Here is a 15,541-nt window from a genome sequence, read left to right as displayed (position 1 = left end):
TCTGAAACTAAAAGTCAGAGAGAAATTTTTTCGCGCAAAAATTATGACTAAAGGGGTGAGGCTGTATTTTCATTTGCTCTTTGATTTTGAGTTAAGTTAAAACACATATTCATTATTAATTCAGTCTATTTATTTTAGCGCAACATCATAATATTATTATTAATAATATTGTATTATTACTATTATTGTATATTCATTCTGTTATTTATGAGTCCCTTCGTATGCAGTATATTTTGTTAGTACTTTTTTTGGTTTTTATTTAAATCAGCCTGACCTATGCCTAAAGTTTATTAAATACAATAAACTTCTGTAGTGAAAAAGTTGGGCCCCAACGTCAACAAGGTTAAGAACCCCCGACATAAAGTATCCTAGGACATGCTTATTGACTTGAGGATCAATACATAATATTTTTTATTTTTTTATTTGGAATAATCACGATTACTCACAGGTTATTCATCGATTGCATAATTTAGGACAATGGATGCAATTTAGCTGTTGTGCTAATTCCAGCATATTTATGTTGAGGCTGTTTTTGCTGACACGGTGATTAATATGTACTGTCCTAATTGAAATAAATACATAAATGAAATGGAATTGAAAAATTTTAATAACTTAAAAAATACCCCAATATTTTGAGAAATTCAATTTTATTTTTGGAATGTCAAACAGGATTTTTTAAAAAATGTTTAACTCTTTTATTTGCACCGTCTCGATTACATGCGCACATTTTCAGGACTTTTTCAGATCCCAAATACACATCAGCAGGAACCATTAGGTAAGAAACATTTGTTTTGGATAACATTGTGACACAAAACGCCAGATAACGTCTCCTGATAGGTGCCATTTTGGGGTCCCTCTACACACACCCTAAAAATACCCGTATGTTGAAGCACAGTACGTCTGACTATGGTAGTCAACCGGTGTGGATTCATAGCTTACCAAAGTCGTATTAAAACATTTTGACAGATTTTTGAAAGCCGTGTGTAATGTTCTATATCAGGGGTCCCCGCCAGCGTCCAAAATCCGACACGCGGGAATATATCCAGTACAGGCCAAAGGTTTGGACACACATTCTCATTCAATTGGTTTTCTTTATTTTCATGACTATTTACATTGTAGATTGTCACTGAAGGCATCAAAACTATGAATGTGGAGTTATGTACTTAAGAAAACAAGGTGAAATAACTGAAAACATGTTTTATATTCTAGTTTCTTCAAAATAGCCACCCTTTGCTCGGATTACTTTTTTTGCACACTCTTGGCATTTTCTTGATGAGCTGCAAGAGGTAGTCACATGAAAGGGTTTTCACTTCACAGGTGTCATAGTTTTGATGCCTTCGGTGACAATCTACAATGTAAAATAGTCATGAAAATAAAGAAAACACATTGAAATGAAAAAGTGTGTCCAAATATATATATATATATATTTATATATATATATATATATATATATATATATACACACACACATATATATATATATATATATATACACACACACACACATATATATATATATATATATATATATACACACACACACATATACATATATATATATATATATATATATATATATATATATATATATATATACATACACATATATATTGATATATACATATATACACACACAAATATATATATATATACATACATACACATATATATTGATATATACATATATACACACACACATATATATATATATATATATATATATATATATATATATATATATATATATATATATATATATATATATATATATATATATATATATATATATATATATATATATCTCCACATATATATCTCCACATATATATATATATATATATATATATATATATATATATATATATATATATATATATACATATATATATATATATATATATATACATACATACAGCCCGGCCAAATTGTTTTAACCCAATGTGGCCCCCGAGTCAAAAAGTTTGGGGACCCCTGTTCAGTATTCTCAATGAAACATCAAAGTTTCGGTGTTGCTTGCTAGCGTCATTTATTGAACAGGCGTCAACCTGTTACGTATCTCTTATGTGTGCCTGCCATCTACTGGTCACGCTTATCATTACACCTTGTACTAAAATACAATTGCTTTGTGGTCGGTATAAGCACAACCAGAATTAATACGTGCATTAGTTGATTTTTTGAGAAAATGAAAGGGTTTTAAAACACGGCGGTGAAAAATGAAAGCATGTTGAAGCATGGACATTACTGCCATCTAGAAGACCGGAATGGAACATCACTGACTGCAGCAGCATTCGCACATTGGCAAAACACACAAAAGCAAACGTGGATCAGGGTTGGTACCTGAAGTGGTCTTCAAGGCCTGGGCGAAGGTGACACGTCCCTCCATTCAAGCAGGGGAAACTGACGCAGGCGTTGATGGGTGTTTCACAGTCCTGACCCTGCGGCACACCAGAGGACAGAGGATCTAATGAAGCCGAGCACACGCCTGTCCAATTACCCGACATTATTTCCCGTTCCCTTCCCCTTTCCGGTCGGCTCAGTCCTTGTTTGTGACACGTTTTAATTAGCATTGTCACAACCGGTACACACATGAACACACACGTGCAATTTTCCCCGGTCTGTAACCTTGACGAGTGATGGATTCTCACACAAACACCCGTAAAGGCGTGCATTATACAACACACTTCACCGAAGTTCATTTCCCCCTCGAGTCGCATATTTGCAAGTCTTCTTGACAATCATCAAAGCCCCTTTTGTCTTTGAGTCGGTCAAAAGCTCCGGCGCAGTCATCATTGTCGTCTTCGCTGATGAACGACTCCTCACATTATGCATGCACCAGCGGAGCTAAGCCGGATAATACCGCTAATTCCCCGGGCTTATGCGGCGCGGGTATCCATCGATGATCTGGGCCGTCGCTACACAATTCCGGTAAATCAGACAACGCCTTTACACAACGTATCTTGTTTTGAAACAGCAGCACAATTACAGTCGTGGTCAAAAGTTTATATACACTTGTAAAGAACATAATGTCATGGCTGTCTTGAGTTTCCAATCATTTCTACAACTCTTATTTTTTTGCGATAGAGTGATTGGAGCACATACTTGTTGGTCACAAAAAAACATTCATGAAGTTTGGTTCTTTTACGAATTTATTATGAGTCTACTGAAAATGTGACCAAATCTGCTCACAATAGTGTGGACTATGACGCAACAGTTTGTTTACATGTAAAATCTTCCACTCCTTCTTTAAAATTGAAGTTAAAGTACCACCAATAGTCACACACACACTAGGTGTGGTGAAAATACTCCCTGTGTTTGAGCCATCCCCTTGTTCCACCCCCTGAGAGGTGAGGGGAGCAGTGAGCAGCAGCGGTGGCTGCGCTCGGGAACCATTTTGGTGATTTAACCTCCAATTCTAACCCTTGATGCTGAGTGCCAAGCAGGGAGGTAATGGCTCCCATTTTTATAGTCTTTGATATGACTTGGCTGGGGTTTGAATCAAATCAAATCAAATCTTTATTTATAAAGCACATATAAATTTACCACAGGGGTAGCCAAAGTGCTGTACAATGGGCAGGTTAAAAGATAATACGAGAACCGAGCAAACACAACACAAACAGAGCACGATAAAAAATAAATAACTACAATAAATAGAACATAAAAACAGGTTCACAGCAGGTGTATTATGGGGCGCCATAGCAGGGTAAGCCATGGAATAAAAGTATGTTTTTAAGAGAGATTTAAAAACAGGAAGAGAGGAGGCTTGTCTAACACTCAGAAGTAGGTCGTTCCAGAGCTTGGGAGCAGCAGCGGCGAAAGCTCTGTCACCTCTAAGTTTCAGCCTCGTGTCAGGGACCGTCAGTAGCAGCTGATCGGCTGATCTTAGGCATCGGGTGGGGCAGTAAGGCTGAAGAAGGTCAGAGAGATATGCTGGAGCGAGGTTGTTTAGACATTTAAAAACAAATAGAAGGAGTTTAAAATTGATTCGGTAACGCACGGGGAGCCAGTGAAGGGACGCTAATATAGGGGTGATGTGATGTGACGGTAGTGATGGTGTTCCTGGGATTAAAGGCCTCACCGTTTGTCCTCCAAACATATTGCTGGGTATTGTGGCCAAACAGCTCAATTTTTGTTTCATCTGACCACAGAACTTTCCTCCAGAAGGTCTTATCTTTGTCCATGTGATCAGCAGCAAACTTAAGGTGTCGCTTCTGGAGCAAGGGCTTCCTTCTTGCATGGTAGCCTCTCAGTCCATGGCGATGCAAAACATGCTTGACTGTGGACACTAACACCTGTGTTCCAGCAGCTTCCAATCAATTGCAGACCCGCTTTTTGTTGGTTCTCGGTTGACTCTTGATCATCCTGACCAATTTTCTCTCAGCAACAGGTGATAGCTTGCGTTTTCTTCCTGATCGTGGCAGTGACAAAACTGTGCCATACACTTTATACTTATGAACATTTGTCTGCACATTTGCTCTTGGGACCTTAAGCTACTTTGAAATGGCTCCAAGTGACTTTCCTGACTTGTTCAAGTCAATGATTCGTTTTTTCAGATCTGTGCTGAGTTCCTTTGACTTTCCCTAATACACCCTAATGACTGCATCACACGAGCCCTATTTAAATGGGCTCAGAGAAGTCAACAATCATAATCACTCACATGAAGTTAAGAAGCTGTGCCATGAAACTAATTTGATTGTAACTTTTCTAATGTACGTTGCTGTATGTATACTTTTGACCCAGCAGATTTGGTCACATTTTCAGTAGACCCATAATAAATTCATAAAATAACCAAACTTCATGAAGGTTTTTTGTGACCAACAAGTATGTGCCCCAATCACTCTATCCCAAAAATGAAGAGTTGTAGAAATGATTGGAAACTCAAGACAGCCATGACATTATGTTCTTTACAAGTGTATGTCAACTTTTGACCACGGCTGTAGATACCCAGATTAAAGTCAAACAGATGAATCCCATCTCACCTTGAATCCAAACGGACAGGTGCAGTGGTAAGATCCCAACTCGTCTGAGACACAGGTTCCGTTATTCTGGCACGGATCCGCCAGGCAGGGGGCACACTTTGACACTAGACTGATATCCACCGGGCCTGATAGGGATAACAGGATGAAGAGAAGGACAGTGAGATGGTGATCCAGATAGGGGCGATGAAGATAAGAGATGCAAAGGACAACGTCGCAGGCAAAGCCATAAATCATGCTGTAAAAGGTGGTGTACTTTTATTCTTCCCAGGGAGCGCTAACGAGAGACATGAAGGTGATTTATGGAGGAGAGCAACCGCTTTCCTTAACCCTTTAAACTAGCTCTTTACCCAGCTTTAACCTCTGTAAATGAAGACATTCATCCTAAAAGGGTAGCAACCTTTTGGTCATTGAATTAAGCGCTGATTATACAACAAGTCAAGAGTGCTTCTGCAGGAGCCATGCCAGGCTCAGGCCCACCTCTTCCAGTACCGTTTTAAAACTTAGCTATTTGCACAGCTTCTAACACCAGCAAGCAAGTAAGTCATCCTTAAGGAGTGGCATGGCTTTTTTTTGGTAATGGCATGTTCTAGATCAGGGTTCCCTAGTTAAAAATAAAAAATAATTAAATTTTTTTTAATCTGTTTTAGCCCGTCCAGAGACTGGAAGTCTCTGCAGAGAGTGGTGAGGACGGCAAAAAAGATCATCAGGACTCCTCTTCCTCCTATTCAGGAGATCGCAAAAAGCCGCTGCCTGACCAGGGCTCAGAAAATCTGAGAGACTCCTCCCACAGCCACCAAGGACTGTTTTCACTGCTGGACTCTAGAAAGAGGTTCCGCAGCCTGTTCTGTAACATATTCTTCCCTTAGGCCATAAAACTCTTGAACGCATCATAATTATCCCCCCAAAACGGATTAACTGGCTGGAATATAAAGACAATATAACATACATCCATAAACCTGGATTCATATTCAAAAGTGCAATATATTTATCTGTACAGTAATCTATTTATTTATATCTGCACCTTATTGCTCTTTTATCCTGCACTACAACGAGCTAATGCAACAAAATGTCGTTCTTATCTGTGCTGTAAAGTTCAAATTTGAATGACAATAAAAGGAAGTCTAAGTCTAAATCTAAGTCTAATATGACTCCTCAATCAGATGTGTGCTTATTCTACTGTCATTTATTAAATGAAGAATGTTAATTTATGGATATTAATCATGAAATGGTGTTACTAGGTTACAGAAATGCTAATAAAAATATATATATAGTACTGACAGAAAGTACACTTATCCCATGCTTACAACTCATTGTGCAACATGTGAATGTTTTAAGGAATTACATGTGATCTCTGAAAGGGGTAAAAATGATTTCCAAATCAGGGCTCCCATCCAGACATACATAATTAGTACACAGCTAATGAAAAATAAGATATTTTTTGTCGTGGCCCAAATCACTTATATTAGGAAATCTCATAACAAATGACTGCTGTCATTTGATTATTATAACAAACTATATTATTTATAATTATTATAACAAACTGTTAACTTAAGTCAGGTTTCATCTCAGTAATATCGCTAAAATTCGTTTCATTTTGTCCACCACCGACGCTGAGATCTTTATTCATGCGTTTGTTACGCCTCGATTACTGTAACGTATTATTTTCGGGTCCCCCTATGTCGAGCATTAAAAGATTACAGTTGGTACAAAATGCGGCTGCTAGACTTTTGACAAGAACAATGAAGTTTGATCATATTACGCCTATACTGTAAATACCTTTATATACATATATACCGTATTTTTCGGATTATAAATCGCAGTTTTTTTCATAGTATGGCCGGGGGTGCGACTTATACTCAGGAGCGACTTATGTGTGAAATTAACACATTATCGTAAAATATCAAATAATATTATTTATCTCATTCTCGTAAGAGACTAGGCGTATATCAGCAATCGTCACACACACCAACGTCAACCAATAAAAATTTGGCGGGGGCGGGTCATGGCAGAAGTGCATTGTGAACCAAAAGATGCTACCTGCTACTACTTCCGTACCTATGAAAATGGATAATTTCAACATTGGCGGTAACTTAAAAAAACTGAGAAGGGCTGAACAAAAATGGCACCGAAAAGGAAATCATATATTGCGGGTTAAAAGCTGGAAGTAGTGAAATATGCTGCAGAAAACGGCAACCGAGCAGCAGAAAGAAAGTTTGGAGTATCAAATACATTTCCCCAAAAAATGCGACTTATACTCTATTGCGACTTATATATGTTTTTTTCCTTCTTTGTTATGCATTTTTGGCCAGTGCGATTTATACTCCGGAGTGATTTATAATCCGAAAAATACGGTACCTATATATATACACCGTATTTTTCGGAGTATAAGTCGCACCGGAGTATAAGTCCCACCTGCCGAAAATGCATAATAAAGGAGGAAAAAAATATATATAAGTCGCATGTTTTGGGGAAATGTATTTGATAAAAGCCAACACCAAGAATAGACATTGGAAAGGCAATTTAAAATAAATAAAGAATAGTGAACAGGCTGAATAAGTGTACGTTATATGAGGCATAAATAACCAACTGAGAACGTGCCTGGTATGTTAACGTAATATATTATGGTAAGAGTCATTCAAATAACTATAACATATAGAACATGCTATACGTTTACCAAACAATCGGTCACTCCTAATCACTAAATCCCATGAAATCTTATACGTCTAGTCTCTTACGTGAATGAGATAAATAATATTATTTGGATATTTTACGGTAATGTGTTAATAATTTCACACATAAGTCGCTCCTGAGTATAAGTCGCACCCCCGGCCAAACTATGAAAAAACTGCGACTTAAAGTCCGAAAAATACGGTAAATCAAAACGTGTAGTTTCCTCTGCCTTTTGTTCTGCTAGCCATTCTGTTGTCATACAAGAATGTAGGTTATAGTTTGATTTAGCATACTGATTGAGTGTTCATTTACTCATCTAGCCTATTTCTATTCCTTTGTCCATCAGTAAAATATTTTTAAAGACTACTCCAATTGTTTAGCTGACTATTTATATCTGTGTGTGACATTGCATTAGTGTTTTACAAGAATAAATAAATACACACTGAATAATGCCAGGAACACCATCTGATGTGTGGAGACATTTCACCCCAACCAATGTAGGCGGAAAGGCTGTGTACATTTGCAAATACTGTGCAAAGAGCTATGTCAAAAATGCCACAAAGATGCAGCAGCATATAGACAAGTGCCCAATAATATGTCATTGTTGTAATTCCCCATTAATTTCCATATATTCCCATTAATTCCCATGGACAGTGTCCAACTTTGACTAATCAAAAAATGGTCAATATTTCCAAACTTCCCGAGCTTAACTTCCCGTGGTAAATTTACGGACATTTTCCGGAAATTTACCGGAAACTTTCCACCCATTTTGCAACCCTAATTGTACCATATGTCCCGGTCACAAATCTGCGTTCTAAGAACTCCGGCTTATTAGTGATTCCCAGAGCCCCAAAATAATCTGTGGGCTATAGAGTGTTTTCTATTCGGGCTCCAGTACTCTGGAATGCCCTCCCTCAGGACGTGTAGAAATAAAACTGTACGTGTGGACATAATAACCAAAATGGGCTACTTTACACATGTTTTAAACGTGAAAGAAGGGGTATTAGCTACAGACCCAAATGAGAAGATTTAAAGTGGGTCAACCACCAATAAATGCACTGCAAAAAATGAAATCTAAATAAGATGAAATATCTCAAATAAGGGTGGTATTTGCTTATTTTTTGTCTAAAAAGATAATTCTTCTCACTAAGCAGATTTTATGTTAGAGTGTTTTACTTGTTTTAAGGGTTTTGGTCCTAAATGATCTCAGTAAGATATTACAGCTTGTTGCTGAGATTTGATGACCTATATTGAGTAAAACATGCTTGAAACTAGAATATCAACTGTTGCAAAGCTGTGTCATCAACACGCACAAGTATAAAACTACTTTTTTAAAGTAATCATTTTTTATTTTAAGCATAAAAAAAAAATCATGATTTTGACACAATTGTGTCTCATAATTAAAACAGATGACAGCCAAATGGACTTTGCTGTTTTATTTTCAATGAAACAATAGGAAATACGACGGTTAATATTTAAACATTTAACATGTGACATTTCTAACACATTCAGGTAAATTCTTCAAAATTACAATTAAAAACATTTTGGCCGGGGGCCGGGCTGTATATATGCGCACTAATTGACTGAAAGAGCACGCACTTGGCGCGATGATGTCATGTTATCGATGGAAAAATGCATTTTGATATGATTTGCCTGAGCGGCTAGGAGACCCCGAGAGTAACAAGCGGTTGCCTTGTTGCCTTTCCATTAAGAACAATAAATTAGTTTTTAGTATAAATTTGCTGGTTTCAAGAAATGTAATGCCGAGCGCATATCATTATGTCAAGATAATGGCACTAGCATTTACTTCATTTAAGAATGTTTTTCAACATATTGAGCAAAAAGGTCTCTTTTTTTCTACCAAAAAAAGTGCACTTGTTAGTGAGAAAATACTCATTTTAAGGTATTTTTGGGTTCATTGAAATTAGCTAATTTGACTTGTTTTGGAAAGTCTTGACAAGCCAAATTTTCTTGTTTTACTGGCAGATAATTTTGCTTAGTTCAAATAAAATACCCCTCATTTTTGTATTTTTTTTTTCTTGTTTTTGAACTTTTTGCAGTGTGTAAGAATAAAACTGAAGTAATCAGTTCATGTATTCAATACAAAAGTGCATAAAAAAAGGTTAAAACAGGCTATGTTTTACCTTTACATTGAAATCTGTTGAGCGGTGTAGTGAGCAGCAGCCTGTCAGCCATGTCGGGAGGTCCGCTGCAGCGAGCGATGCCTGCCGAGAGCCACTCGCTTAACATATTTCCACAAAAACATCCCATTTAAAAAAAAATTTACTTTCAAACTTACCAGGCTCTTTAAAGCCGGCCTTCACCCACTGGGAGAGCCAGCGCAGGTCGCAGTTACAGTACAAGGGGTTTGCACCGAGGGCACTAGATATGTTCACAAAGAATAGCGTCAATCAATCAATCAATCAATGTTTATTTATATAGCCCTAAACCACAAGTGTCTCAAAGGGCTGCACAAGCCACAACGACATCCTCGGTTCAGAGCCCACAAAGTCAACGGACTGTACTACGGACACATTTGCTGGTGGGACTTACAGGTGAGACAACGAGGTGAGATGGTTGAAAGCGCCGTCGGGGATCGTGGAGAGGTCGTTGCCGTGGAGGGTGCTGGGGGGAGAAAAAAAAAAGAAAAAGTTAAACAATGATGTACCTACTTTCTGTTAGTTACAAAACCTGAGTTACGTCAGTCAGGTGAGGCAAATGACACACAGCAGAGTAAATTAGGGATGTCCGATAATGGCTTTTTGCCGATATCCGATATTCCGATAGTGTCCAACTCTTTAATTACCGATACCGATATCAACCGATACATACAGTCGTGGAATTAACACATTATTATGCCTAATTTGGACAACCAGGTATGGTGAAGATAAGGTACTTTTTAAAAAAAATGATAAAATAAGATAAATAAATTTAAAAAAAAATCTTGAATAAAAAAGAAAGTAAAACAATATAAAAACAGTTACATAGAAACTAGTAATGAATGAAAATGAGTCAAATTAACTGTTAAAGGTTAGTACTATTAGTGGACCAGCAGCACGCACAATCATGTGTGCTTACGGACTGTATCTCTTGCAGACTGTATTGATATATATTGATATATAATGTAGGAACCAGAATATTAATAACAGAAAGAAACAACCCTTTTGTGTGAATGAGTGTAAATGGGGGAAGAAGGTTTTTGGGGTTGGTGCACTAATTGTAAGTGTATCTTGTGTTTTTTATGTTGATTTAATATTTAAAAAAAAAATAAAATAAAAAAAACGATAATAAAAAAAACGATACCGATAATTTCCGATATTACATTTTAACGCATTTATCGGCCGATATCGGACATCCCTAGAGTAAATTATTCAAATGATCTGCATCTCCTCAGCAGCACGAGACCATCATCTGCTTCTATAATGAAACTAAATATTTATAGAAAAAAAGTAAACAAAACAAATATTGGGCGCTGGTGTCAGAATGGAATATATGCATGGATATACACTATATTGCCAAAAGTATTTGGCCACCTGCCTTGACTCACATATGAACTTGAAGTGCCATCCCATTCTAACCCATAGGGTTCAATATGATGTGGGTCCACCTTTTGCAGCTATTGCAGCTTCAACTCTTCTGGGAAGGCTGTCCACAAGGTTGCGGAGTGTGTTTATAGGAATTTTCCACCATTCCTCCAAAATCTCGCATTGGTGAAGTCACACACTGATGTTGGTGGAGAAAGCCTGGCTCTCAGTCTCCGTTCTAATTCATCCCAAAGGTGTTCTATCGGGTTCAGGTCAGGACTCTGTGCAGGCCAGTCAAGTTCATCCACACCAGACTGTTGTCATCTGTGTTTTTATGGTCCTTGCTTTGTGCACTGGTGCACAGTCATGTTGGAAGAGGAATGGGCCCGCTCCAAACTGTTCTCACAAGGTTGGGAGCATGGAATTGTCCAGAAGGTTTTGGTATCCTGGAGCATTCAAAGTTCCTTTCACTGGAACTAAGGGGCCAAGCTCAACTCCTTAAAAACAACCCCACACCATAATTCCTCCTCTGCCAAATTTCACACTTGGCACAATGCAGTCTGAAATGTAGCGTTCTCCTGGCAACCTCCCAACCCAGATTTGTCCATCAGATTGCCAGATGGAAACGCGTGATTCATCACTCCAGAGAAGGCGTCTCCACTGCTCTAGAGTCCAGTGGCGACGTGCTTTAAACCACTGCATTGGACGCTTTGCATTGGACTTGGTGATGTACGACTTAGATGCAGTTGCTCGGCCATGGAAACCCATTCCATGAAGCTCTCTGCGTACTGCACGTGGGCTAATTGGAAGGTCACATGCATTTTGGAGCTCTGTAGCAACTGACTGTGCAGAAAGTCTTTGCACTATGCGCTTCAGCATCCACTGACCCCTCTCTGTCAGTTTACATGGCCTACCACTTGGTGGCTGAGTTGCTGTTATTCCCAAACTCTTCCATTTTCTTATAATAAAGCAGACAGTTGACTTAGGAGCGAGGACATTTCACGACTGGATTTGTTGCCCGGGTGGCGTCCTATGACAGTTCCACACTGGCCTATTCTTTCACAAATGTTTGTAGAAACAGTCTCCATGCCTAAATGCTTGATTGTATACACCTGTGTGATTAGGACACCTGATTCTAATCATTTGGATGGGTGGCCAAATACTTTTGGCAATATAGTGTATATCCGGAGCCAAGACTCGCACATATGTGTGTATGAGAGAGGATGTTATTTCGAAATGTGAAAACTCATTATAGATACGCTAATTTGTTAAACTTTCATAATGAGTTATAAACGCACGAGGAACTTGAAAATACAATTTATTTTATTGAACGCATTGAGTGATAACAACAACAGAGCAGCAACATAATTAATTAAGAGGCAGATAAAGCTGCTGCATACTAACCACTCATAAAACTCCAAATGCAGCTACTACCGCCTTGTGGGGTAAATCATTTAAAAAACAACTACATCAGGGGGTTGCCTACAGCCACAGCTGCCCATGTTTTGTAACCCAATTCTAATTATAGACTCCTGCGGGGTTTTTTGCTTTCGTAAACCACACCACTACAGAAGGCTAATTGGACAGAAGCGTTAATTGGATAATTGACGGAATAGGTTGTATTCACCTGACGTCACGTCCGGCTCATTAACTATGCGAGGCTCAAAGTGGTGGTCTCTGGTCATAGTGTTCTGGGCGGCATTCTGCCTATCTTGAAGAAAAAATCCCTATGCTTACATTCGTTTGGGCTGTTCAAATCCGGAAAAGGATACAAGTTTCTTCGGAGAAGTGATCAAGAAGGGCGAAAGATGTCAATGTTTGGCAAAAGACAACGAGAAAAATAACGCACACTACAGTCTCAAGGGAGCAAAGTCGAGGAATATACTTCCAACGTTTATTATTTCCCATTTATCATTTGCATTTTTGCTTGTTTCTGACTTTTTTTCGAACGCATTTTTGCTATGAGCGTTTTCTAAACAACCGAATTGGCGAGTCTAGATAAAAGAAAGCAAATGTGAGCAAAACATGAACGAGTTTAACTTTTACCAAAGGGGGTTGAGGTGTGGTAGCGAGGGTGTATATTGTAGCGTCCCGGAAGAGTTAGTGCTTCAAGGGGTTCTGGGTATTTGTCCTGTTGTGTTTATGTTGTGTTACGGTGCGGATGTTCTCCCAAAATGTGTTTGTCATTCTTCTTTGGTGTGGGTTCACAGTGTGGCACATATTTGTAACAGTGCTAAAGTTGTTTATACGGCCACCCTCAGTGCGACTTGTATGGCTGCTGACCAAGTATACATTCACTTGTGTGTGTGAAAAAGCCGCGTATATTATGAGACTGGGCCGGCACGCTGTTTGAATGGAGGAAAAGCGGACGTGACGACAGGTTGTAGAGGACGCTGAAGGCAGTGCCTTTAAGGCACGCCCCCAATATTGTTGTCCAGGTGGAAATCGGGAGAAATTCGGGAGAATGGTTGCTCCGGGAGATTTTAGGGAGGGGCACTGAAAATTGGGAGTCTCCCGGGAAAATTGGGAGGGTTGGCAAGTACCGTATTTTTCGGAGTATAAGTCGCACCGCCCAAAAATGCATAATAAAGAAGGACAAAAAACATATATAAGTCGCACTTGAGTATAAGTCGCATTTTTTGGAGAAATGTATTTGATAAAAGCCAACACCAAGAATAGACATTTGAAAGGCAATTTAAAATAAATAAAGAATAGTGAACAACAGGCTGAATAAGTGTACGTTATATGAGGCATAAATAACCAACTGAGAACGTGCCTGGTATGTTAACGTAACATATTATGGTAAGAGTCATTCAAATAACTATAACATATAGAACATGCTATACGTTTACCAAACAATCTGTCACTCCTGATCGCTAAATCCGAAATCTTCCTCCCCGGTGTCGCCTCTGGTATGTCCTTTCTTTCTGCTGCTCGATTGCCGTTCTCTGCAGCATATTTCACTACGTCCAGCTTGTAATCTGCAGTATAGGATTTCCTTTTCGGTGCCATTTTTGTTCAGCCCTTCTCAGTTTTTATGAGCTACCGCCAATGTTGAAATGATCAATTTTCCTAGGTACGGACGTAGTAGCATGTAGCATCTTTTTTTTTTTTTTCATAATTCACCGCCATCACGACCCACAATGCACTTGTGCCATGACCCGCCCCCTGCACAATTTCTATTGGTTGACATGTGTGTGGCGATTGCTGACATTTGCTTTGTCTCTTCTGTGAATGAGATAAATAATATTATTTGATATTTTACGGTAATGTGTTAATAATTTCACACATAAGTCGCTCCGGAGTATATGTCGCACCCCCGGCCAAACTATGAAAAAAACTATAATACGAAAAATCCGGTAGTCTCTTCTCAAGAACAGGGCTATCACTTTTTGCAGTCCAAAGTCCCTTTAGGGCCTCTTTCCTACAAAAAGTGATCCAATCCACCTGCGAATATCAAACTAACCTACTCAGTGGCCTAGTACCTACTCAGTGGCCTAGTGGTTAGAGTGTCCGCCCTGAGATCGGTAGGTTGTGAGTTCAAACCCCGGCCGAGTCAAACCAAAGACTATGAAAATGGGACCCATTACCTCCCTGCTTGGCACTCAGCATCAAGGGTTGGAATTGGGGGTTAAATCATCAAAAATGATTCCCGGGCGCGGCACCGCTGCTGCCCACTGCTCTCCTCACCTCCCAGGGGGTTATCAAAGGGGATGGGTCAAATAAAGAGGACAAATTTCACCACACCTGGTGTGTGTGTGACAATCATTGGTACTTTAACGTTAACTTTAACTAAGGGGCTTTATCTTATTACGTGCTCAAACTGAAATACCAATATTTAAATAAACTTGGTGGTTTGTTTTCTCTGAGATGCATGTAAACATTCACCATATGCAAAACATAATATTAGGTTAATTAATTCACTTCAACATCTAAAATACGCTCCTCGCAAAATCAAATCACGAAATGCAACCTTACCCGAGCAAAAAACGATTCATATTCAACTAAAAGAGTCTTAATACCAGTTTCCTTGACCCAGCCACACACAAAGAAGTTCTAGACCTCCATGTTATTCTAAGTTTTCATTTGTTTCGTCGTGTAGAATGAGGTCTGGAGCACCAGATAGTTCGACCTGTCTGGGAAGGCGACCGGCGGTTAATCCTTGATATCACTCGACAAATCTTTTTTTCATGAACTATAGGGTTAGATTCTATTGCAAAGCTTGCATTTTTTTTTGTGGTAAGATCTAGGCCCCTTGTTTGCTGCACATTGCCCCACCACTTCGTTTACTGACCGAACACAACCTATATATTGTAAGCATGTGTGAGAAGGTCGTCTCTAGTGTGCGAGTGTGTGTCCACCAAAAACCTG

At 38.8% G+C, this 15,541-nt stretch overlaps 1 protein-coding gene across 2 annotated transcripts in view; it reads right to left on the bottom strand.

Annotated features, from left to right (window-relative positions):
• The window catches only part of slit3 (slit homolog 3 (Drosophila)), a 615,812-nt gene that overhangs the window by 91,864 nt on the left and 508,407 nt on the right, over window positions 1-15,541 (bottom strand). For both annotated transcript variants that reach the window (XM_061976782.1, XM_061976783.1), the window contains 5 exons: window positions 10,200-10,271; window positions 9,946-10,028; window positions 9,791-9,871; window positions 4,977-5,101; window positions 2,338-2,435 (listed from right to left, as the gene is read on the bottom strand). In XM_061976782.1, the coding sequence (XP_061832766.1) occupies window positions 2,338-2,435; window positions 4,977-5,101; window positions 9,791-9,871; window positions 9,946-10,028; window positions 10,200-10,271 (459 nt within the window). The remainder of the gene's footprint in view (window positions 1-2,337; window positions 2,436-4,976; window positions 5,102-9,790; window positions 9,872-9,945; window positions 10,029-10,199; window positions 10,272-15,541) is intronic.

Source organism: Nerophis lumbriciformis, linkage group LG16, assembly GCF_033978685.3.
Source record: "Nerophis lumbriciformis linkage group LG16, RoL_Nlum_v2.1, whole genome shotgun sequence".
Classification (NCBI taxonomy): Eukaryota; Metazoa; Chordata; class Actinopteri; order Syngnathiformes; family Syngnathidae; genus Nerophis; species Nerophis lumbriciformis.
Note: the sequence above shows the minus strand (reverse complement) of the source record. Positions and strands in the feature narration are given on the sequence as shown.